We start from the raw sequence: 26,540 nt of genomic DNA, 5'->3' as shown, positions 1-26,540 counted from the left end.
GGGGCGCTTCAGATGAACCTTGAGAATATCACTATCGGTTTAATGGGGGATGTGTGTTAGTAGACACATTTACAGTGCTGGGTGCACACATCTCTGCCTCTTGCCAGGGAGACTGCTAGTCTTAAGACTAGCACTTCTCAAGGAATGCTTAAAGCAACACTACCACTCCAGCGCCCTTGGGGAAAGATAAGGTTAGTATTAAGAAAGGCAGAGTATTGCTGTCTCTGCCTGGCATTCAGAGAGCTTGCCAACATCACGCAGGCTCTGCTGAACTCCTTAAAAGAGCTAGTTCACCTGGAGTTCTCCAGCATACTAGAACATGAACCTGTTTTTCAGTTTCTCCCATTCTTCAGTCTACAACGATTTTTTTGGCATTATGTTGAAGGGATGGTTTTTCACTGAAATATTTTATCTCACAGAAAATGGGGCAGAAGGGAAAGTAATTTGAGTGTCATCAATGGTTTAAATCAGACCCCTTTATTTAAGGTAAAAAGGGAACAGTTACCATTACAACCACTTTACCATACACCGGGCACATGCAGCCATTTAGAACCGAACTTGATGTAACACAATAAATGTGTGGAGAAAAGGAATTAAAAAAAAAAAAAAAAAGATGATTCTCTAAGCTCCCATGTGTAATTAGCACTGGGTTGTTTTGTGCAAAGTTATCATATGCTACCCCCAAAAGGGAAGAAAGATAAAAAGGAGGGTATGGAAGAGTAAAGGAAGGAAGCAGAGGAAACAGAAATGGAGAAGATTGAGAAAGGAAGGGAGGCCCGTGCCAAGAGGGTCGCATTGCAGCAGAGGGCTTCAGAAAGAGCCAGGACTGAAGCCACCTTTGTTGGTTCACATTTTCTTGTCTGATTCTTAGGGGAACTGCAGGGAAATAGGTGACCTTTCATGTGGACAATACAGCCCCCCTTCCTTAATCAAGATCTCACGGAGGAAACACAGCAGGGCCCATTCAGATTGCTTTGTTCCCTACGTCCTGATCCAGCCACAATAGGCTTGAGGTCGGCCCAGCAGCCTCTTTGCCTTCCCTTGTGTTGAGCTTGCTCTCACAGGGAGTTGAATGCAGTTCTAAGAAATGACTCTTACTGTCTCCCCTCTCTTCATCAACTTCCTCCATCTGGGAATGAAAGATAGCATGATTCTGAGGAACCAGGCCCCTCTTGAAATCTCATTTCAGCCCCAAACCGGCTGGGTTCTGATCCAAGAGCAGAGCACCTGGCGGGCGGACAGAGTTACCTCCTGGTAATGTAAGAAGCCCGGCTGTCATCATCCACTGTTAATATAACAACTTGTTTCCACTGGCCCTGGGCTGCCCTTTTCTGTTTCTGCATTTGCATCTGCCCCTGACACAACTGTAAAAAGGAAAAAAAAAAAAAAAGCCTTTGATTTACAAACAAACAAGTCTATTTTTGTAGTGAAGAAGGCGAAGAAAGGGCAGGCCACTTGAGAAAATGTTTCTTGTGCTACTTTGCCACTAATAGGATCTGTGTTTTTTTTTTTTTTCTGAGGATCCTGCCAGATGGATATTGCCCATACAGACTCAGGGTTTTCCTTAAGTAGAGAATTTGCTCAGTAAGTTGCAGTGCCTTGGGCCGTGAATTTGTTGCTCTCTGGTCTCCTAGGTGACAAAGATCTCATCACTGTCTCCTTGCTTCTTCATATCACCCTTACTCATTACTACCTTATGTATATGTGACATTTTACAAAACATCTGTAGGAAGAAAGATGTGCAGAAAAGCACTGAAAATCGTGCATAGATGCACTCCAGACCCTTGGCCTCATGGCTAGTTCAGAAAGGGATTGCTTTACTATTTCACATCATTTCTGCCATTTGCTTTAGCATTACCATAACAAGATGGCAGAAACTCAGATTTGCAATCCATGGCCTGATTACTAACTTGACAATAGCTGTTCCCTCCTTCTTTAGTGAACGTTGTCTTTAAGGCCATCTGGACCCAGGCCTCCTCTGACCCGGCGATTTCCTCGTGTGTCCTGTGAAGATCTATTTCATTGTTATTATGATGATGAATGCACCCGATGTCCATCTGTTAAACTCTTCTGTTCTGTAAGGAGTATGGTTTTTCCACCCGCCGCTGGTCTTGTCCCGCCTCGCCTGCCCCAATTAATGCACTGAGACTCTGTATTTGATATAATGCTGTTGGCCAGTTACTAGTTTCTTATCGGCTAGCTCTGTCTTAAGTATTAACCCATTTCTATGTATTTCCACGTGGTCTTACCAGCGAGAGGCGGCTGGCAGTTCTGCCTTCTCCAGTCTCTCCATCTTGACTCCTCCTTACTCCTTCCTCTTTCCTCCTTGTCTCCTAGTCCCTCCTATCTCCCTTTCCTATTGGCCAACAGTGCTTTATTCATTAACCAGTATGAGAAACATATACAGAATGACATCTCCCATCACTGTTCCCTTAGAGTGCTATGTTTTATGTCTAGGGTTTAAGATGTGATAAAAGATTATCTTAACCTTTAAGGAACTAAAGCCATCATGGAGATGGTATGGTTGACCAGTATTAATTCTCTAGGCTCTCCCATCTTGTGTTGTTGGAAAATTTTAGGATGTGAGAAGAGACGGATGGGCATGTGCGTATTGAATTAGTTCTTTCGCTTCCAAAATAAAATAGGATTAATTTGTTTGCATCATTGAGGCACATTTTGGTTGTTCTTAAGAAAAGAATTTTTTTCCTTGCATTTCTCCACCATGCCTGGTTTTCACTCAGGTATGTATTACTTCCATACTTCTTGAACCTATCATATGCTAACAAAACCATCGTGTAATTCTTTTATAACAAAAGTTAAAGGAGTTCATAAGTTACTTCCCCCATGGTTTTTGCTTGGTAAATGAGTGATTGAATTCCAGTCATTATATCATTAAAAATTATGTCGGAGGTCTTGAGTGATGGCCTAAATTTGAGAGTGCTTACTGATCAAGCATGAGGTCTTCATAAAAAGACCATCACACCTGTCCTGTAACCCCAGCTGAAGACAAGACCCGTGGTGCTTGCTGGTCACTAGCTCTAGGTTCCGTGACAAACTCAATCTCAAGGGAATAAGGCAGAGAGAGATAGAAGGGATCACCTAGTGTCATCCATCACACACACACACCATGGACATATGTGTGTATATACCATATACTGACATACATATAAACACAGAGTAAATGAATGAATGAATAAATAAATAAATATAGGCTGGATTTCTTGATGGTCAACTGTAAGTATCTTGACTTTCATAACTGTTGAATTAATCTTATATTTACAACATGGTGGCTACTAATAGATGATTATAGGTCAAAGGAATTATGGATGAAATATTGACATTGAACATATAAGCTATTTGGGTTCCTCTGGATTGTCTGAAAAAAAAAACTTTCTCTTTTAAAGACATTCTAGGAGTTTGGATTATGAAAACAAATAATTTTCCTGAAGATATGTCTTAAGATTTATAGTATTCATGCCTGTTTATGAGAACTCTGAAAGCATATTAATCAGATTCATGTTTTAATTACTCATTTTAAATGTCAGCTAAGACATTTGATACCTAAGAGGGTTGAAATGCAGATGAATCTGAGTGATCTGATGGTAAAATTTCAGGAGAAAAATCTCAAGAGTTTCAAGCAAAACCAGAGAAGAGTTTCCTAAAATAATTTGTTCTTCATTTACTTCAAACATAAATGGATTAGTATAGTAGGACTATATTGAAGAAACATTCTTTGTCAAGTGCCCATGCCCTAGCCCTCAGTATGGTTAGCCTATGCATGCTGTATTTTACCTTCCAATGCTCTTGCTGTATGGACCCCACAGGCAGCTCATGGCTACTGCCATGCCAGCTGATCTCATCTGATACCTGTCCTCATCATCAGTGTCACCATCAGTTGCAAGTTCAGAACCTCAGAAGTTGCCTCCAGACTCTGGTCTTCACAATTCAGCCAGGCTCCCTGTCTCAGGGTTCTATTGCTGTGAAGAGACACCATGACCACAACAAAGGAAAACATTTAATTGGGGCTGGCTTACAGTTTCAGGGGTTTAGTTCATTTTCATCATGGCAGGACATGGTGGCATGCAGACAGACATGGTGTTAGAGAAGGAGCTTAGAGTTATACATCTTGATCCGCAGGCAGCTGAAAGACTGCCATAGTAGGCCTAGCTTGAACATGAGACCTCCAAGCCCACCCCCACAGTGACGCACTTCCTCCAACAAGACCGCACCTCCTAATTGTTCCAAGTCTATGGGATCCAAACCACCACAGTCCCTATGCTCACATAGTTTCTGATATAGAACAAGCCTTAAGTGATCAACTTAAGATCAAGAGCCACGTTTGAACTCTTGGAGGGCAGTCACAGGCGGTTTTACTGTGGACAATAACCATGCATGCTGCTCTATTTCAGGTGAAAAGAATCTCTGAAGATCCTCCCTGCAAGTGCCCAACTAAGTTCTGTGTGGAGCGGCTCTCTCAAGGCCGATACCGGGTGGGAGAGAAGATCCTCTTCATCAGGGTAAGGACCTGTTTTCTCCTCCTCATCTTGTCCTGTATGAGCAGTTTTTGAACCCGGGTCAGAGAAAATGTCAAGGGGAGCATGGATGCCTCTGGCCAGGAATGCCCTCTGGTGTCATCGAGGCTGTAGGGTGTGGATGTGTGCAGAGCAGTAGACGTGATCGTATGTTACTGAAGGCTTGGAGAACAGAGCGTGTCTTTATGCATCCAGGGCAGTCAGCTCCCACAGAAGAGGAAGCCGTTTATGTTGCCTGTATTCATTTCATTTCAGCAGAATGGAATAAAACTGTGCCCTTCCAGGCCCTTCCATAGATCACAGTGTAGAAATAAATCATCACCAATTGGTTAGAGGCAGCTTTTCAGATTAGTTCAGCATGGGTTTTCTACAAGTCTGGATTAGGGACTGATTTGATGAGATTGAAAGCGCTGTCTCGGGAACTGGAAATAGAGCGAGGTCAGATGGAAACCTGCCATGGGCCCTGGGGTCCTGGGTTTGATCCCCTAAACCCCACGAAAGTCATCTCACGACAGTGTCCCAGCTTAACGGTGACAGACATTTCCCAGATGGGTTAGAGGAGAGAAAATGGCCCCAGCTTAAACCAATGTCCTTGGGGCCAGGACTCTGTAAGGCTGAGTTTAAAGCTTTTTACTCAGAGTCTGCTTGCTAACTTGCTTGGCAAGGGTTCAGTTTGTGATATCTGCTAAGGGTGAAACTTCTCTAAAACAAGTAAAATGTAACTCCATGTATACCCCTAGAAAGCTTTGGCTCCGAAAAGTACTTTTTCCTCAATCCTTTTGGGCTCTTCTAAGGAAAGCATGCTTTATTCACTTCTCTGTTAAAAGAATCGGTTGCTTTGCCTTGTAAAATTGAAGCATCTTAACTTATCCATCAGGTAAGATCAAGGAACACCAAACTCTAGTCTGAGATGACCCATAGGAAACTTTTCAATGTGAAATTTTCTTCAATTCAATTTGGAACTGGAATGTATTAATACAACAGGCCTGGTTAAGAATCTGCAACATGTATAAAAGAAAATTTTCTCTTAATTTCATCTTAAACTTTGTGGATCATTTCAGATTTTTACCTCATGTGGGGTTAACATTTACTTGCTATAAACAAATCCAGGTAATAATAGCTTTTCTGCTTGGGAATGACAGCAGCCTTGGAGGTCTGTGAGTCACCCCAGGTACAGGGCCTCAGCCAGGGAGGCAGGCAGCCAGGTTGCTATTGGTACCTTGCTCTTCCTTGCAAGGAAACCATGCATTTCTAAAGCTCAGTTGCCTATTTCACATCACCACATTAAATAACGATGCTTCAGAGTCTCTGTGGGTACATTAACGTTTTACCAGGCTGATCACTCATTTGAGAATCAGCCTCCATGAGGATATAAGACCGTAAAGCCTACAGTCAAAACAAAGAGCCTTATTAAACAGCTTTTTCTTTTTGTGATAAAAATGCTAATAACTTGGACACTGTTTCCTCAGACTTCACCTAAGATCTACAGGCAAGAGAATCCAGTATGCATACTTAATTGTATCTGTCTGAATTTTGTGTTTGTTCAATTGCCACAGACGCTGATATATGTGTTTATAAACAGAGCAAGGTTTTGTAACGCTTACCAGGTGAGCTAGTTTTTGACGGTCCTTTTTATTTTCAGGAAATGTTTCCTTTCTGCCAATTTTATTCTATCATGTATAGAAGAATTCAGGTTTTTCTTGTGAGTGAACTTATCATGTTCCTGAGTGATAGTGTTTTCACTTGGTAACTCAGGAAAGCCTGTAAAATTGTGAACCATCTTGAGGCCAATGGCTGACTGGTAGCAAGGTATAGCACCAGGCTGTTAGGACAGGCTTTCACAGTTTTTAGTGAAATCTAGAACTTTCCCATTGCTTTACTCTTTGATAACACTCCATGTGAAAATTGGTTTTTTTCAAAACATATACTTTTAAAGGAAATCTGTATCACTGCTTAAACTGGAAACTAAATCTATTTGTTCACAAAGCTAAATACCGTGAGCACACATTCACAGATATGGTTGATACTTTTTATTCTCGAGAATTGCATATATACATGTTTTCATTATACCCAGGCTGTCTCCTTTTAACTCCTCCCTACATGCCGCCATCCAATTTCATGTCTTTTGTTTTGTTAACAATCCATCGAGTCCGATTTGTGTTGCCTGCATATACACAACTTTGGAGCCATCCGGTGGAACATGCCCAACCTAACAAGAGCCACTTAACCTGAAAATAGCGACTCCCTCCCAGAGTACCCATCCGCTTGCGACAGCTCCTCCTCGGTTCCCCTCCGTCATCCCTGCTGGACTGTTGACTGGATTGATTGTGTGCACATAGTCCCAGCTGTTCATGAGTGAGCTGTTCATGAGTTCATGAGTGCTGTGGCTATGGAGTGTCCAACAGACAGGGTTTCACAGCGTTCTCCTCCATCTTCCCCTCTTTCTACCCCTTCTCCCATGATGCTCCCTGAGTTTGGTGATCAGGAGTCATGATCTAGAGACCCACTGTGGTTAAGGACTTCACAGATGCTAAGTCTCTGCGCTATGATCAGCTGTCTCTGCAGTTACTGCCATCTACCACGCAGGCAGAAAAGCTTTCAAGGATATCTTTGTCCTGTGACTGTGTGTGCACCATGATAGAGTATTTGGAATCTGAGACAAGTTCTCCTTGCCCTTACTGACTGAAGTATGGGGCACCCCACGTGCACCCTTATTACACATTTCACTATTTTCTAACTATGTTGGGTGAGGAGACTGTAGCCCATTCATAAACACTTGCTTTGACTAATGCTTTAGATTTGTGACTGGCTGGGCCCCTCATGGTAGATTGCCATTGTGCTCTGATTCTGTGAGCAAGTGGCAGTTATTACTCAGAAATCAGTGGTGTTGATCTTATGTCTGTAACGGGCAATATTTTTACTATGGTTCTAAACACTTGGACTGAAGCACAAATTCCTACAGTGGAATCCTCACACATGGGAGGTTGGTGGCCGCTTCCAATAGACTTTTAAACTTCATCACACCTCTTGAAGCTATTAATACAGCTATGTCTTCTTTGATACATTTATGAATATTATTGTATAGAAGTTACAGACAGTGAAACATGCTATCTCAGGCTCAGTATCCATCCCTCTTGAGAGCAGGTTTGTTTTCCTGAGGAGATGATGAGCCTGCTTAATCCAAAGAACAATGCAGAGTCACTAAAGGTAGTGAAAACATGGGACTTCAGTCTTAAAGGTAACCGAGTGGTCAAGGCCTAGGCTCACAGAGAGTCAGCAAGTCTCACACATAGGATTAACAAGCCTATTCCTAGCGCAGTAACCCTTCCCGGATACCATGTGTGGTTACATATATGCATGGGCATATTTTCGTTTTGTACATTGAAAGAATAACAGTAAGGTTAAACTAGATTTAAAAACAATAGGTAACACTGTGTGTGGCTTTTAGAGAAAGGCTCAGGGAGATGTCTTACGCCGTTTCTCTGCTAAGTCTATGTATTAATTGTGTGAATTTCTAGAACACAGCATACTGAGACACATTTCAGTCGATGCCACTAGATGCTTATGTAGACATCTTTGTTCTTATGTGCTTGCATCTAGAGCAGTGTCCCAACCTTCCTAATGCTAAGACCCTTTAATATAGTCCCTCATATTGTGTTGGCCCCTCCAACTGTAACATTACTTCATAGCTACTTCATAACTATTATTTTGCTACTGTTTTAAATTGTGGTGTAAATATCTTTGGAGATAGAGGATTGCCAAAGGAGTCGTGGCCCACAGGTTGAGAAACTCTGGTCTAGAGGATTTGAATTGGTCTCTACCCCATGGAATGAAAGCCTGAGTACAGAGACCAGACCTCTGTAGTTTCTGACTTTCATTTTAATCTACATCTTAATAATTCATCTCCCAAATGAAAAAAAAAAAAAGTCTCTCGCTGATGAACAACAATTTTCTCAAAGCAGACTTTCCCCCCTGGACTTTCCATGATCAAAATTATGGGGTTATTTTGGGGAGTTGGACTGGGGAGTTGGTTCACAAAGTGAAGCACGTGCCACACAAGTATGGGGACCTGGGTTCATCAGAGCCCAGGTAAAACTGCATTTCGGCAGCCTGTGCCTGTAACCGGCATGTGGAGACGGAGGGATCCCTAGAAACCTGCTCACCAGCAGCAAAATGCAAGAGAAAGCCCGTGTTTAAGAAGGTAGAAGGCAAGGGCAGACCCCTGGGGTTGCTCAGTGGTCTCTACATGTGCACTGTGGCATGTGCGCACTTGTGGTCCTACGCTAGAACCTATGTGTGCACGCACACAAACATCAAACACACAAGGTACTTTTTCCAACATATTTTATTTATTATTTGAGTATTTCACATCCTACACCCTGATCACACTCACTTCCTAGTCCTCCCTGGTCTGCCTGCCCACCTGTGATTCCCTGACGCCTAAAAAATGATGGATATAAAAAAAAAAAAATTTACACCAAGTCCAATTTGTATTGCCCGGATACTCACTGGAGCATGGTCAAACTCCCAGTAGCCAGTCCCTCAAAGAAACTGAATTCTTCCCTGCCCACACCCCTCCCAGTTGAGTTTCTGGTGTTTGTTTGTTTGTTTGTTTGTTTGTTTTCATTAAAAGCAGCTTGGCACATATCCTGAAGGTAGAACTTTACTGTCATCCAAGGTAAGGCTCTCGTTTATTTCAGGATTTAGGTGGTCATGATAAAAATCCCTTTAACAATTTCTGCAGTAACAGAGATTAATATTTCCAGTCAGCCGGAGGATGCTTCTCTGAAATACAAGCCAAAGGCTCCTGGCTGCTACCTGGCTTCCTGCATATCCTTTCTTCCTTCCATCACCTCTGTCTAATGGGCCTCTCATATTATAAACACAGTGTGTAAGCTTGTGGGAGGGCTTCAGGTATTCCCCAGGCAAGCCACATCAGCATCTGGGGACCCTATACCGTGCAGGCTCTTGGGCCTTCCCAGAGCAAAACAGGAACTCTGAGATTAGACAGGATCAGACAACTGTGTTTCCACGAGTCTGTGAGTGACACACGTGAGTCCTGGAGCTTGAAAACCATGAATCTTCACAGAGAAAGAACTCCACATTGGAAGAGAGTCACCGACGTGTCACACAATCAGAAATACACATACATCTCATTACAAAAGAACATTCACCTTGACATACAGAAAATTATCGTTTCATGTTATTTGAACATTCATTTTCATCTTACGTGTGTGGGTATTTTGCCTGCATGTTTGCCTGTGCACCAGAGGAGGGAACCGGATCCCAGAAATTAAAGGTACTGATGGTTGTAAGACACTATGTAGGTGCTGGGAATTGAACCTCCGTACCCTGGAAGAGCAGCCAGGGCTGAGCCGTCTCTCCCACTCCCAGAAAATGGCTGCTTTATAATGACCATGTATGCATTGAGTGGGGTGGTTAACATACACAGCAAAGTCAACGTAAGCTTTTCAGTCATGTGATACGGTCTTCCAGAAGTCACATGAATAACATGAGGCTGGAATGGGAAAAACAGAAAGCAGTTTTTTCGTTGCTAAGAACACATAAGAATGAACATGAAAATATTTTTCCCCTAGGGAAGTCAGCAAACTGGTACAATGATAAATATAAAAATAGTCAAAGCTCCTTTGAGCCGCTCATTTGAATGGGTCTTCGTCTGAGTTTCCCTCTTCTGGAGGAAGGCAAGGGCTCTTACTGCAGTTCTCTTGCTGTTGTTTAGGCCAGCAAGGATCATGTAGTTTGTTTCAAATTGCTTACATGTTTTCCTCTAGTATGGTTGTTAGCTCTTTTATTACCGATGCCTGGCAGAAGACAGCCTTCTAGAAGAATTATTGTGGATCAGAGTTTAAGAGTATGTGGCCTGCCATGGCAGTGGTAGCTTGGGATGCCACATCTGACCAAGGAGATGGCATTGCCCACATTCAGGCCGGGTCCTACCTCTGGGAATGTTCTTGCAGATATGCCCAAGTGTGCGTCTCCTAGGTGTCTCCAAGTCTATACCTGTTGACAGAGAATACGGACACGCACACCTAGATAAAGCTCTTACCTGATTATGTTTGCATGTCCCCTCTCTAATTTAAAATCTTACTTCGTTGATGATTATTCCCAGGAAACGTTCAAATATTCGTGCCCTCCCTGAGTGCTGTGTTTTGTCCCTGCAGACCCCACCAGTGAGTTGTATCCTCAGTCTCTTAGATCATGAATGCTTTAGTTACTTGGTGTCCCATCCCTAACCCTAACCCTAACCCTAACCCTAACCCTAACCCTAACCCTAACCCTAACCCTAACCCTAACCCAACCCTGTGAGCACAAAATGAAAGCTGTCTCTTTTATTTTTTCCAAGCCTTTATAAATAGCTAATGAGCGGTGAGGCTGCCCTCTAAACCCTGGAGCTTAACCTTTAAGTTAACCCTTAGCAGTGAGTGGCGCTGACTTAGTTACCCGCAGCTGCTTGGAGCATCCGCTGTGTATTCTTTAATCTAGAGATAAAGTCCTGAGTAGCATTTCCCAAGTGCACTCGACCTGAGAATTGGTCCCCATCCCTTGTTTTTCCTCTCAACGTCATATTGGGTGGCAAGTTAATGAAAACATATTTCAGCAAAGACACTATGAGATGAGACAAAACTTTCAAATTATTTAAAACTCAGAATTATATTGAAATGCAAGTCGTCTAGGAAAAAAAAAAAAAAAGGTCAGGGGGATCTCAAGGCCCTTACTGATGAAGAGTAAATACTGAGTCTGTGCTCAGTTCCGGAAATAATCCGGAAGGAATGAGCAGAGAAACTCTGTAGTAAAGGCAACTGAAATTTAATTAGTGCCATTTGTGCTAGGAATTTCCCAAGTATTTTACATACTCTGGCTAAGAGATTCACCTCTTTCATATAGTTGGGGAAATGTTTTTAATCTTTTCTATAGGCAAACAAGTGTTTACTACTTCAAGTAAGTATTATGTACATAAATTTCAAGTCCGTACTCCTGGGAGAGCACACTCCTCTCCACACCTCCAATAGTGGAATGGCTGACAAATGCTAGTTGTCTATAAAGTGTGTAAGATGGTGCTTATCTGTAATTCTAACACCTGGCAGGGAGGTTGACGCAAAAGAATCAGAAGGTAGAGGTCATCCTTGAACTTGCTGTTTAGCTGAGGAAATGTGAGACTTTGTCTCAAACTAGATTAATCTTTTAAAAATGACCTGTCCGGTTTTATGACACAATTACAGTTCAACTATAATAAATCACCCTCTGCCATTTCCCCCTAAAAGTCTCAGAATATAAGGTGTATTTCAGCTGGGTGAACAGGGCTCACTCTGTCTAAGGCAGCTCATCACGTGACTACATTTGTCACAGTTATTACAACCACAGAAGCTGACCAAATGGCATTGCTCAAAATGAGCTGTCTCTTTTTAGTGCCGAAATGAATTAGAGCCTTGTGCAATTTAGATATGCCATTACCTGTTTGGATCCCTTAACAGAACTCAGAGACACATCTCTGATTGCCTGCATCATCTTGTTGAGTCTCCCACTGGTAAACTGGTAATTGCAGAAAACTTAAAAGTCCATCAGTTTTGTTTTGAGATATTACCGTAGAGTATGTCTACGTTTTAGTATAGCTCAATGCTCTTCCATCCAGAAAAGTTTCCTAGTTCCAGGCCTTTTATTTCTCACCTTAAGAAATAGGAATACACAGGAACCCTAAGCAAAAGGCAATGAATAATTTAATTTAGCTGGCAGTCAGGAGAGGGAATTGTAGAGACACCTTCTGCAAACTGTCTTTGAATTAAACCATCTTAGACCAATAGAATGGTCACACACGTTGTTATTTACTCTGGGAGATTTTTTTCTTTGCCCTAAAATTTCTTCAGAACGTTATGCCTGTGTGGTGAAAATCAACTCACTGTGGCTGGATAAGCCTAGATCCGTTGCCATAGTAACTGACCCTGGCAGTGCCTTCTGGGACTCTGAGGGGAGGTCCAATGAGAGAGTCCTATTACCTGCTGCCGTTTTGACACATATTGATTTACTGGGAGTAACAAATAACCAGAGTCAAATTGCAGAGTTCTCTGGGTGATGAAAAATGGGCTGTTGTGCAAAAATGCGGAGTTGTGAATACGTAGGGAGCGAGATTAAAGCCCCCATTTGTCTCAGGGCAAGATCCCAGGAGCACCTGGAAACCCATGTTGGTACCCCACCATCCAACCTGGATTGTTATGAGAATGTCGATTATGTCTTCAAAACTAGATAACAGGTTATGCTTGTTATTAGGCCTTGTGTCTGTGTACACAGAATCCCAGATCACGCCTACAGTGCTCAGGTCCATAGGATGAAAAGGAGCTTGCACACACCTCCTGTTCTGGTGCACGTGTCCCAGAATGGCATCAGTGTAGGTGGAGGAACCCAAAATATTTAAAAATGCATGCAATAAACTTCAGCATTTGAATTTCCTTCTTTTAGATAATATGTTTGCTGCTTTAAATAATGTCAACCTGTCGTTTACCCATGTCCACTGGGGCTAACAACAGGGTGTAGATGGTAGGTGTAAAAGTGTCTCTTTAGCACTTAACAAATGACAAATCCTGTTAGTCCCATCTTTCCAAGGAAGTGTGTGTGATAGAGAAATGCAAATAATAATTACGGAGGTATCCCCAACTGGAAGAACTCAGCTGATGTGTTGGCTTTGGGGGGATTTATTTTTAAGATTGAAAACCTTCAACTATGGGAAATTCAAACCAGGCTTTTATCTAGGATTATCCATTTTAGATCATCTTTGAAAGGAGGGAAATGCTATTCATCACTAGGCTGGAAAGAATAGCTTATAAGTCTAAACATGTCTCAGGATCCTTAATGCATAGCCTTTTCCTCTTCCCATTTGATTAAGATGCCAATTGAATGGGCAATAAATAAATTAGAGCTGAAGCTAAAAACCTGTCACTTTGGAATATTTAGCAAAATGCTCTTAACTGCTGAGCCAGCTCTTCAGCCCTCCTCAGAGTAGCATCCCTCGACAGGGTAGTATTTCCCCCATAGTGTAGCATCCCTCCACAGAGGGATATTATTTTATTACAATAATAATACTATTTTATTACAATAAAATAATAAAATTATCTTGTTTTGATCAAAGACATTGGGTTACACACATGATCTAATTTCAGTACTATTAACACTCTTTAAGAAAAGCAAATATGATCCTTAATTTATGCACGCCACTGACAGCCAACAGAGTTTTAATGACCTTGCTGAGGTAATCCAGCCAGTAAGCAGTAAACCCAGTTTAAATCATATTGCAAAATTTTGATATCTGAGTTCCATACATCTTAAATCTACATGATATATTTTCTCTTTGACATTTTTCCTTAAGATGGAAATAGTACAGCATGATGGTACACACCTTTAATCCCTGGAGGTGGAGACAGGTGGATCTCTGAGAGTTCGAGGCTAGTGTGGTATACAAAGCAAGTTCGAGGACAGCCAGGGCTACACAGACAAACCCTGTCTCAAAACAACAACAACAAAATTTGCTAGACATTCGCCTTAAACAACAAAATGAACTGCATGGTGATGTGAAATTACAGCTTGATACTTTTTTGTCTTCATTTTGTAGTCTTCCCGACAAGAATAGTTTCTGGTGTAAAACACCTGTGCTGGTCTAAATGTGAATTGTGATCAGGGGAGCGGAATGAAGGGAATAGAGCGATTACATATAATGTTCTGTGTTCTTGAAGAGACTCGCTTAGCCTGAGAAGGGAAAACTGTGAATTATTTGTCTTTTAAGTCCCGTATAACCCTCCCATGGGCTATATGTACAGAACTCACAAGACCCATGGAGTGATACAGTCAGTCCTTGCCTTATACGTCCCTCTAATACTTGAAAATTGTCATTTCTGCTTCTGAGTAAGACTATACTATTTTGTGCTGAATGCAGCTGGTGCCTTTTCCCTTAAACCGCCAACCCTTGCCGTGCAGCTCACTGGAGTTTCCCATGCCAACATTCCCAGCATTCGTAAGGCTAATTGTTATTTTCAACTTTGCTAGTAACTAATACATGGTGGTAATCATATAAAATTTGGTGGCACATCCTACTTGCAAAACAGGCTTCGGCCACCATGTTAGAGGCAAGGGTCTGAGGTACTACTCTTCCGTGGTTCTCAGCCTTCCTATCACTGCGACCCTTTCATGCTGTGATGACCCCCAACCATAAAATTATTGTCATTGCTACTCCGTAGCTGCGCTTTTTCTCCTGTTACAGATCGTTTGACCTCCAAGACCCACAGGTTAAAAACCACTGCTGTAGACTGTGGGAAGAACGAGGTGTAAAATCTTAGAGTTGGATTATCAGTGTGTTCCTTTTCTCGGTGTTGTATAAAATGCCAGACAAAGCCAGCTACGGAAGGAATAGGTACTGTGGCCACAGTTGAAGAGCGCAGTGCAGCACGGGCTTAAGAAGGCACACCGGCGAGGGAAGCTTCTGGAACAGTGTCTAGATAGGGTGCACACAGAGGGATGCTGGGGGTCAGGTCAACGCCTCCTGTCTCCGTGGTGCTCAGTCCTTCAGTCTGGCGTCCCATATGGCGGGACAGTGTTGCAGCCAATCAGGGTGGGCCTTCCCTTCTCAGGTAAACCCCTGGGTGTGCCCTCACAGACCTGCCCGATTCTAAAACCGCTCAAGTTGACAATTGGAATTCACTATCAGTCGTCCTTAGGCTAAATCAACAGTCTCTTACAATTTCTGAAATCACTAAACTGAACAAAACATTTACGAATGATATTGGCCCCCTTTCCCTCAGAAAACGTTAAAAGGTGACCACCGCATTAAAGAGTCCTGAGTGCAGCTCCCTTGGGGGAGCCAGATGCCGAAAGTTAGCTCTCCCAGTGGCTTGTGATCTCACAGCTTGTCAACGCCACAGCAATGCTTTTTCTAGCCCAGGCTTCCTATAGGATGGTCTGTGATAGAAACAACATTTAGTGTATATGAACGCCATGGAAAATTGTATTTGAGATGCAGCCATGTAAAGGGTTCTTTAGATTTTTTTTTTTTAAACCAATCTCTCTGATGTTTCCTTTTTTCCCCCCAGCAGCCATCTTGGTTAACATTTTCTGTCTTTGAGTGTTGGCATTCAGCACATTTTCCCTAAAATCTAGCCTCACAGACCACGGAGGGCAGAGACAATGGAGTCTTTCTCCGGCTTCACTTAAATGCAGATAAGTTTGTTTGGAAACCTTTGCAGTGGGCAGAAAGTCTCCAAAGGCCCAGACCGCAGCAGTAATGCCGAGTACAACACTGTGTTAACTTAGCTCCTTCTACGCTCTTAGCTCCTTCTACGCGAGTCAGTTATGGCTGTTACCCAGCCCAGGAGATGTTTCTGCTGTTGTTTTGAAAGTCTGGATTATTATGGGAAATGTGGGTTTACTACCTGAGAGAACTAACGAAGAGCGGCATTACACGTGTGTATAAGCCAGATGTTAGCTTTATAGAGGGAGGTTCTGCAGGCAACCACACTCATCTCGTAAAGAACATCTGTTCACAGCTAACATGACAAGTGACTAAGGATCTTCAGCAACGAGGGTCCCATTTCAAACACAGCGGTCACATTCATCTTCAATATATTTTCTCAATGTCTTGTAACAACAACGGAATACCTATTCAGTTAGCATTCCAGAGGAGGCAGAATTTCAAGGTTATCTTAGCACCGAAGATATGAATAGTGTCTTCAGAGCCTGGTGCCAAACTCTGGTGGATATGCTGAGTAGTATAGGTGACTGTTTCCACTGAGGGAAGACTACAGACGCAATAGTTTAAGGATAAAATGGATGATGACCTTGACAGACAACCACCAATAGCATTGCAGCCACGTTCATATCCAGTCATAGAAAAGGAAACGCTTATTTCCCAGAGATGACTCAGCTCTCCTCCCACACGGTGCTTATGCAGAGAGCCTGGGCTGCAAACTGCAGCGCCCACTCCCAGGACTCTCCATCAAATTGCCCTTCAGAGAGAACAGATGCCCTTATGACCTTGGACTGTCCCACTCCACATTTTTGATTACAGCAGAAGGGCATGATAATGAGATAACACGGCTTACGCGGCACACAGCTTCGTGGTGTGAGGGCAGGACATTCAGACCATGATGGCAGGACCCTTTGCTTAACAACTTTTTTAGGCATCTTCCTGGCTGTGGTGTTCTGTGCAGAACTATGACCCTCACCTGGCGTCTATCCCCCAGGAAAATTCATCCCTCATTTGCTTCCTTTGTTTTGGAACAGGAGACCACAGAACTCCAGAACAGGGACCATCCTGACATTTGCATTTCAAAAGGCCAACACCCAAGGCAGTGTGTAACTCCCAGAGGATGTGAGCCTCTCCTCTCAACCAGTGTGGAGCCCAGTGTTTAAAAACCATTCTCCACTACAGGATTTAAAGAGACGTAGTCATTCTTACCATAACCAACAAAAAAAAGCTTTCTTTACTCTTGCCACAAAGGACCAGTTTGCATTTTTAGGTGCTGTCGGTTCACCATCTGCAGGGAGATGGAGAGTGGCTTATGAACCTGTGTCTTCCTGTTTCAGTAGGGTCTTCATAGCTGTGCCTATGTCTCCACAGCCAAAGCAAAGCAGGCCCTCAAGGTAAATACCTAGATGGATGCTTAGACTGAGCCTCTTCCCTTTGCATTCACTGTAGAGCCTCGACTTCCACTCAAACGAATAGAACTAATTTGTGAGAAAATTAATTTCTAGAGAAAACAGTTAAATGCGACTTTCATATATCACATATCCCTCTGCTTTACCCTTTGCGTGTGTGCATGTATACTTGTGTGTGTGTGTGTGTGTGTGTGTGCTTGCATGTGTACATATGTTGCATGTGCATGGTTGTGTACTTGAATGGCCATATTTATATGTATATGTACATATGGATGTGTTCATGTGCATGTGTGTGCATGCATGTGTGCACGTGTATGTATGTGTGCCTGGCTGTCTGTATCCATGTGCACGTGGATGTGTGCTTGTTATTCGCGCGCGCACGCACGTGTGTGTGTGTGTGTATGTGTGTGTGTATGTGTGTGTGTGTGTGTGTGTGTGTGTGTGTGTGTCTGAGCAGCATGCATACTAGAGAGATAAGAATGAAAATCTTAGGATGGTTGCCATCTTAGGGGCCATTTCGGAGATAACCTTCGAATGAGTGAATTGTAAGGGAGCAGGATTGTGCATGGGAAGTTTGTGATGGCGGTGGCATGGTGGTTCTTTGGGAACAGCTTGGATCGCCTTCAGGGGTGTCTAGAAATGTGCAGAATCTGCTTGTCCTTTCTTCTTTGCCATCCCCCCCAGACAAGGTGATAGAAGAGGTGCACCCTGGCGAGTTTCAGGGGTGTGTTCCCATTGGGATGCCGTGTGTGTGTTTCTCTGTCTAAATGCAGACACACAGCGATGAGCCCAGTGGTGTTTTTAATGGAAGTTACTGAAGTCAGAAGCAAGGCTGTTTCCTGTTCTTCTCCAGAGACCAAAAAACTCAAATAAAGTGTGTGGGGGTGAGACTCAAGAGTTGGCTCTCTTCTAGGCCTGCAGTGCTCCAAGTTCTTCAGTGAATGAGGCCCATTCTGGGTCAGCTCTCTCTCTCTCTCTGGCCTGAATTTGAAGCTACAGAGAATGTTATTGGCTTCCTTCACAGTGGGCAGTAAACTAGGTTGTGAAGGTCTGTCTCACCTTAGAGCCCAGGGATGAAGTTGATTCTGCAGAAATCTTCCTAGAAGCAGCCACCTGACTCTTCCTCCTTCTGGAAGCTGCAGGCTGCTGCTTGTCCTTCGTGACCATTTGCACTGTGTCCTGGAGTTGGATTGGCCCGTGAGCTTTTCTGACTTCTGTGGAAGGCTTGTTAGGCTCTCTTCATTTCTGTGTCTCCTTACAACTCTGCCCACTTGTCTGTCTTCTGTGCTTCATGTTAAACTACTTTCCACAGATTGAACCCACTCCTTTGCTGCTTATATCCTGTGACCCCTCAGCATCCATTCCTCCTGTTCAGACGACTGTGAACTTGCCACATCTGCATGGGGCTGAAGGAGCAACCGTCCAGTAGGAAATGACCTAGTCTCTGGATTCTTGCTTCCTGGGCATCCAAGTTAAACACATCAGTGGTCCATTTCCTGTGCTTCACGTGATGTTTCAGTATGCTTGCTTTCTACTGCACAGAGAACCACGCCATGCAACTTACCTTTACGATGTTCTAACTGACTTCCTTTAAATGAATAACTTTCATAAGAAGAAATATTTTTATTTTATTACAAGGTGCACTTTAATACAAATTAAGAAGTGATTTAATCAAATTATTTGATAGCAGAACATTTTAATATTTATCCAAGAGACCCCCAGTTGAAGTTCTTGGGAGAGTGCTTACAATGGTATTTGGCACATTGACTTCAGGCACCAATGTTTTCTTGGGTGATATATAAACATAACATCCCAGAGTTAAACTTAATATGAGTCTTCATTAGTCTTTTATGTGATTCATTTCTTGAGGTTAGACTCCTGGTGGGTATACCAAAAGAGTTTTTTGTTTTTTTTGTTTTGTTTTGTTTTTTGTTCTTTTTTGTTTGTTTTGTTTTGTTTTGTTTTTTTAATCAAGAGTCAAGAAAGGCCATTAGGAAAAAAGATAAAGGCTAGAAATATGCTCAAGGAAAAAGCAGGTGGCAGGCGACACAGAAAGGACAGCTCCCATCTGAGTTGGAAAGGTCATAAACCAGAGAAGATGGAATAAGGAGAACAAAGATATAAGCAGACCTTATCAAGCCTGTTGAAGAGCAGCCTCGAGCCCAGAGCACAGGGATGAGAGGCTAGTGTGGAAGGGAGATGAGAGACAGGCAGACACGCATGGGGCTCACAAACAGCTTCCTCTGCACACGAACATTGACTTTCTCTTGAAGCACACAGAGGTTTTAGAGAACTTCATAGAATCGTGAAGATAGGAACGGGGGGGGGGGGGGGCACTGTCCGCAAGTCTGGTTGCATTGCAGAGAATGAACCAGGAGTGTGGAGCCTGGAGAAATGCTAGGCAACCATATTGGGCTGGGTAACGTATGTATCAGGACTGTGGCCACTTACCCAGGATCTCCTGCCGATGAAAGTTCCATCTCTAGGGGCCAGCAAGATGGCTGAGCTGAAGGTTCTTGCTGCCAGGACTAATGGCCTGAGTACCAGCTGATAAGTCTGATCTTCAGAACCCATGGGTGGAACAAAGGAACCAGCTTGTCCTGTGAGCTCCCCATGCCCAAACACATGCACACACGCACTAAAAGTGGTGAGTGGTGTAGCAATCCCTTTAGTCCAGCTTTCCCCCTAAATATGGGTGCTATTTAATGTGGAACCACCAAGGCCATCTTTGCACCTCAGCAGCAGCTGGAACACAAGCTACTGGCAGTGGCTGCTTCTGCACCAATCTGCTTGGCATGGTGTAGCGGGCTGTTTCCAGGAGGCTGTGTGTGATTCCACTTGCTAATAAGGAGTCGCTTTGGTGGAAATTTCACACAAAATATAGAGTTGCAGACTTCTCACAGAAACTGGAAAAAGAATGATATTTTTATTCTTTATAGCCATAGGGCTTCTTTTTAATCTCTGGGTAATATCAGTTGGCAAGATTACTAAAAATTATAAAGTGATGTTCCTATCAACACGTTTTCAGAAATTTCTTACCCCGAGTTCCTTTTCTCCAGATGTTGCTCAGACTCTGAATCCTCAATTTGCCTGGTGATTTAGCATGTGTTTCACTTAGCATAACATGTCTGTAAAAAAATGTGCTTCTCTGCCCCCTCTAAGCCCCTCAGTGAGCCCATGGCATTTATATTAAAACTGTATCTTGTGCCAAAAAATCCTCTCTGGAGTATTCTCCAGCCGTTTACAAATTTCTCGACATGAGTTCATTATACACATACCCAGAAGCAGTGATTCCAGATGTGTGCCTGAGTTGAGAGCTTCACATAGAAATAAGTTAATGCATTTTTTTTCTCTTAGGAAGTCTGCAAATTGTTGATAACCTGCAGACATTCTGCACCTACCATGTGTCCGGCATGGGTGTTATGAACAGGGTAGTTAGTGATCAGGCCAGGGAACAGGGGAAAGGCAGACAACACTCAGATCGATGGCCAAAGAGTAAAAGTCCAGGTATAATGATTTTCAACTTAAAGCATGTCATTTCTTCACAGCTACTCCATTCTCTTGTTTTAACTATAGTAGGTAATCAGTTAGCATGGCCATGATCTAATAAAACTTTATTTGTCCTCTGGCCAGTCGTATACATCCTGACACAGATCACTGACCAGTGTCATCTTAAATGCCAGTAAGAAAGAAGACACCAGAACAGAAGAACCAACCACAGCTAGACTGATTGGATGGTTTGGAGGTCTCTCATTGCTCTGGGTGGATTAGAGGTGTGTGGGTACTCTGATTGGGTGGTTTATAGATGTATAGGTGCTCTGATTGGGTGGTTTGGAGCTCTGTAGTTGCTCTGATTGGGTGGATTAGAGGTCTGTAGTTGCTCTGATTGGGTTGTTTGGAGGTGTGTAGATGCTCTGTTTGGGTGGATTGGAGGTGTGGATGCTCTGATTGGGTGGCTTGGAAGTCTGTAGATGCTCTGTTTGGGTGGATTGGAGGTGTGGATGCTCTGATTGGGTGGATTGGAGGTGTGTAGATGCTCTAGTTGGATGATTTGGAGGTCTTTCAGACACTCTTATAGGTGTTTTGAATAATTTTGGGTCACCAATTTGGTAGTTGGAGATCTGCAATTTGGCTGTATGAAGAAAGAACTTTTGTCAACACTGCTCATTTATTTTTCCTTAAAATGTGGGTAAAATTATAGAAGTTAGACAGTAGGAGAAGGCAGGAACCATGAAATGTGGAAAAGTCAGAGACTTAATGAGTATTACACTGTAACGTCAGAGGATTTCTTAAAATAGCCCTCTATGCAGCCACAGTCATAACTAACCACACATATCTCTGCATTCAGAATGAGGGATTCTCTCGCTATCGCTGAGAACACGCCACCTTTGTGCGACGCCTGTCTTTGTGCTCTGAAGTCATGGTAGACCAGTGGTCAGGGTTAGGTCTGCTTTCCAGCCTCATGTGCTGTCTCCTGCAGTTGATACATCATGACTCTTGTCATCATTCTGTGAGGAGAGTGGAATTCAAAGGAAGGTTCTGCTGGAATTCTAAGAAGAGCTCAGAGTGACTAGCGGCTGCCTTCTACAAAACCTCAGTCCAGGGCATGGGCCTGGGTGCCCCGTTAACTGATGACAAGGAAGGACATGCCCCTGAAACTCAAGTCTCTCATGAGCTTGGTGGCGTCAGTTCTGTTGTGGGTGCAGTTGTCGCCAAGCGCTGCGCCATGCACAAACTTAAGGGCTCACACTTAACGGCAGTGTGCAGTGGCTGTGTCCGGTGATTGAAGTGTGCTGGATAGGTGTCTCCTGAGCGCCAGGAGCTGCGTGGGGCCCATGACTTCAGAGTACTCACAACCATCTGGAAGGGACTCAACAGGAACATAAAAGAAATGAGACAAAGTGAGAATTGCCTGGCTGTTTTGAACCAGATTCATTAATTCTCTTGACAAAATTTGCCGAGCACTTGTAGTAATAGATTTGGCACATTTTAGATATTAATGGACTTAGATTTGTGAGACCAAAGTATACAAGATCTCGAAACCTTAAAAACAACAACAAAAAAAAAAAAAAAAACCCTCAGTGTTGCAGAATCCATTGGTATCTTGGGATGTGATGCAGGAGAGAACTTTTAGAAGGTGGTAAAGTGTGTGTGTGTGTGTGTGTTGTGTGTGTGTGTGTGTGTGAACTAAGCAGAAGTTTGGAAAGTGGTGGGCCAGTTTGGTCAGGCTATGGGGAGGATTCAGGGGAGTGCTATGCGTGGCTGGTTTTCTGTTGATGACACAATGTCGCGAAGAAGGCGAGTTATAATGACACAGCCTCGCTTCCTTGCATTCATAGCTCTGGAGACCCAGGGGGAGGAGTCAGCTCCAGTAGTACGGTGTCACGGTGGAATCAGAAAGTTCACATTGTGTCATTCTCTCTCTTCCCCTCTTAGAAAGCCACCAGTATTGACTCCCAGGTCTCTGTCTACCCTGGAAGAGACTGTCCTCTAAACACCACCACTCCAAACACCACCATCGTGTTAATGTTCCACCATGTTCATAATATGCAGTTTAAGGACACAACTCAGCATGAGTTTGGCAGAGAACAGACCAGAGCCAGGAAAAGGAAAGATCAGAGGTAACTGTGGAAGACAGTAAAGTCAAAAGTCAAAGGAATGACATTCTGACCTGTGGATTTTACATCACGCTTGGAAAGAGTGGTTAAGTTTAAAGAAAGCAACCAGACACAAGCGTGCATGAATTCTAGTTCAGGGGCTGGCATGGTGGCTTAGCAGTTAAAGACGCTTGTCACCAAGACCGATGACATATGTTCATTCCCCAACACTTACCTGGTAGAGGAGGGAACCAGCCCCTCACTGTTCTGTAACTCCCAGTGTACCGCAAACGCATAAATACATGTACATTTTGTAAGGCTGGGTTTCTGAGGCCATGCGCTTCTTCCATTTATTTGCTGCACGACCCTGGCCAAGCCCTTGGGTCTGCCTGTGGCACCCTTTCTCAGAGGTCTGTTCATCCACTCATCCAGCAACAAGCTACAAATTAATCATCTGATTCCTAAGAACCAAGCTGTGAACAGCCAGGACCCCAGCCTTTAAGAGGCTCTCTTCTAACGGAAATGCATCCGAGGGAGCAAACGCAGAAGGTAATCTAAGGTTTCGATAAGGTAAAGGCAGTATTTGGTCAGCTCGAAATGGACTCTAATGAGTGACCCACTAAGTCCTAACTAGCAGTCTCTCCCTTACAAGTCTGATCTGCTTGGGTACGTAAGTGCCAAGGAGAGGTTTCAGCTCAGCTCTAACAAGAAAATGAAGATTGGAGTTGGTTCATGTGAGGACCGCGATTTGTACTTGTGCACTTCCGGACAATACAGCAAACTGAGGCATGCAACCCTTCTTTGCTAATACTTGGTTCTGCCTGATGTTAGAAATCGTGGGAGCGACACTGCCCTCTAGTGGCCGTCTGTGTCCACTAACACATTCACAGGCTGTTCTCCACTCCTTTCCTGCACTAAGGAACACACACAGTGAAGTGTTGCCTGCCGCCTGTTTGTTGTGTTAAATACATTCGTTTCCCTTACCGTGGGGGGAAAGAATGGGAAGCAATTCTGGGATGACGGCTACTGTTGAAGAGGATAAATATATGTACTTTCGCAGTGGGGTTGGGAGCAGGGACAGAACACACTCTGTCCGGCAGGATGACTTGCACATTTCAGTTGGGTCTGCTCATTATGTAAACTGAGAGTGACAATGGCCCCATTAAAGCCTGCCTGTTTTTCACTTTAGAATTGTTTCTTCTGCAGTATAAAAAACAAAACAAAACACCCTAGATTCAGAGAATAATTTATTCTGTAGTGTGGGTACAAATTCTTTCTCCTCACCCACAAAACGATTCTGAAAAATGAATTCCAGAATGCGCCGCGTCCCACACACCCTGATGCACATGGCGTTGGGGGGGGGGGCAGGAAAGGGTGAGGGTTAACCCTCCAGACCCTGGCTCTGCGCCAGCCAACGGTGGCCAGAACTCCGCCCCGGGCACCATGCTGTTTCCAGCATGGGGGAAGTCAGTCTTCCCTCTGTGGCGGTATCCTCTGCCTGCCCAGGTCTCCACATCCCAACATCATCAGCATCAGCATTGCTTGTATCGCTGCTATTGTTATTTCAACTTGCCACTCCTCCACAAAGCCCCGGTTTGTCTGGGGTGGGGCTTGATTGGAGCAGTCCTTGCTTGAGGGTTACTTGTGGTGGGCACCTCACCCTTCTCATGAAGACAGCCATGATGCTGCAATTAGTCTTTGTGTCCTTGTTCTTCAGTGTTGCAGACCGTAAGGTTAAATTTTCATTGCACTCAATGAGTGTTCCGTTCTGTTCTACTGCGGTGTCTCCTCACCGCATCCCCTAGCTTACACGCCACACCGATTCACAACCGTGTGTTAAAGGGGTTGTGCCGAAATAAACCAATGCAATATGGAACTCTTGAAAGTTATGGAACTCCAAAGATAAAGACGTGGCAGAGTCACCTCAATGACTATGGCCAGGATTGACAGGCATAAATAAATGAAGCACCATTGACTCAGAGGAGATAAAAAGTATTTTTTCATCATGGAGTTTCCGATTGCGACTCTGTTCCCCAGAGAGTGTGGGAACTTAGTTTCTCCCCCTCCTAGTACTCTGCAGAGGTGGTGGGTCTTGGCCCCCAGAGGCAGTGTCTAGGAGGGAAAGTGGAAGACAAAGAGCACATGTGGACCCTGAAAGAAGCTTCTGGAAATGTCACTTCACTTTTCTGAATACATCTAATTCACTGTAACTAAAGCCTACGGATATCTGGCTAACTTCATAGGAAAAGTTTAAGTTTAAAGTAGGTTTTGTTCTGCATCTGGAGGAAGAAAAATGATCCAGTGGCTGGCTGGTCATTACCAGAAGCTCAGGAAGCACACCACAATGACTAGGTACCTGTAATGACCATGTGGCTGTCACCGGACATTATCTGAGCCCTGGAGTTAAGGCTTTGACTCTGTGATTGGTGGTTGAAATTGAAAGGATGAGAGACACCAGTAATCAAACAATTTTCGATTGGATGCTATTTTTAGAGATTTTTATTAGTTTTGTGTGTGTATGTGTGTATGTGTTTGTGCCCTTAGAAGCTGGGAGGGCATCAGATTACCCTGGAGTTGCAGTTACAGGCAGTTGTGAGCTACTGAGCACAGGTCATGGGCACCAAACCTGGGTCCTCTGCAAAAACAAGTACATGTTCTTAACCCGTGAACTATCTCTGTAGCCTGAGTGCTATTTATTTCTTGATTTTTGTCTTATTTTGCTATTTGGGGGAATTAATATAGGAGGGATATCAGGCAAGGTTGGTTTTAATAATTTTTAGTATGTATTTCTGATAAAATGTATCTCTTACAAGCAACTTAATTGTAACTTGGACTCAAGGCTAAATTTGGTCAGCCATCTATATCTATGCTTCTTAAATAGTATATTAGTGAAATGATAAGTATGATTGAGAAATAATAAAAGAATTCTTACAAAGAGTATGGTTTCTTCATGTCGAATGGTTTTCAAAGCACTGCAGGCTAGGGCATTTGATTTTACAGTGTCTCCTTCAAACTGGATAGATTTACATATGAGAGCCTGAGAAATGAGCAATCTGCTTAGAGACAGATGACCTGTCAGGGTCAAGACTGAACCATGTTCATGTGGAATTAACTCCCTGGTCTTCCTTTTGACCTGTGGGACCTGACAGAGCCTGACGGGGAAGTGTGGAGGGGGAAAAATGATGTATCTCCTCTGTACCTTCCTTAGGAAGCAGGCTGGTTGGGGGGGGGGACACATCAGTGGTATTTACATGGATAGCTATTTCTCAGGCAGGCTGTAAAGGGAGTCTTGCTTAATAGCTGCAGCGAAACCAGAGGGGCAGAGGGGCAGAGCATGTTTTCCTTTGATAAATAAGGGAAACCCCTGGCACTAAAGCACCCTGTGGTCCACACCACGGTGTCACTAAGCAACCAAGTGCAGCTTGCTTTGAATTCTGAGCTATTCACAGAGGTGGAGGGTCTCCCCGGAGGATTTTCAGAACTAGCCCTTGTAGAGCGCTAGATTGGATGGCATGCAAGGGCATGGTGGTCCCTTTGCAGAGTGTTTCCTGGCATAGGTTCTCGTGCTGCTATTGCAAGGGCCAAGGTGCAGCTGCCACTTAGCCTGATCCAGAATGTCTTATTCGAGCTCTAATTAAAATCTCGAGCAAGAGCTACCTCTCATTTCTGTTTTGTAATTTTTCTCTGTCAGAGGGTTAAAAAGAAAGGAAGGAAGGAAGGAAGGAAAGAAGGAAGGAAGGGAAAGGAAGAAAGGAAG

At 43.6% G+C, this 26,540-nt stretch overlaps 1 protein-coding gene across 1 annotated transcript in view; it reads left to right on the top strand.

Annotated features, from left to right (window-relative positions):
• Positions 1–26,540, top strand: part of Gas2 (growth arrest specific 2) — a 98,381-nt gene that overhangs the window by 51,924 nt on the left and 19,917 nt on the right. The window contains exon 6 of the mRNA XM_051174262.1: positions 4,410–4,517. Within this exon, the coding sequence (XP_051030219.1) occupies positions 4,410–4,517 (108 nt within the window). The remainder of the gene's footprint in view (positions 1–4,409; positions 4,518–26,540) is intronic.

This window comes from Phodopus roborovskii, unplaced genomic scaffold (genome assembly GCF_943737965.1).
Source record: "Phodopus roborovskii unplaced genomic scaffold, PHOROB, whole genome shotgun sequence".
Classification (NCBI taxonomy): Eukaryota; Metazoa; Chordata; class Mammalia; order Rodentia; family Cricetidae; genus Phodopus; species Phodopus roborovskii.
This window is presented reverse-complemented; position numbering and strand designations above follow the sequence as displayed.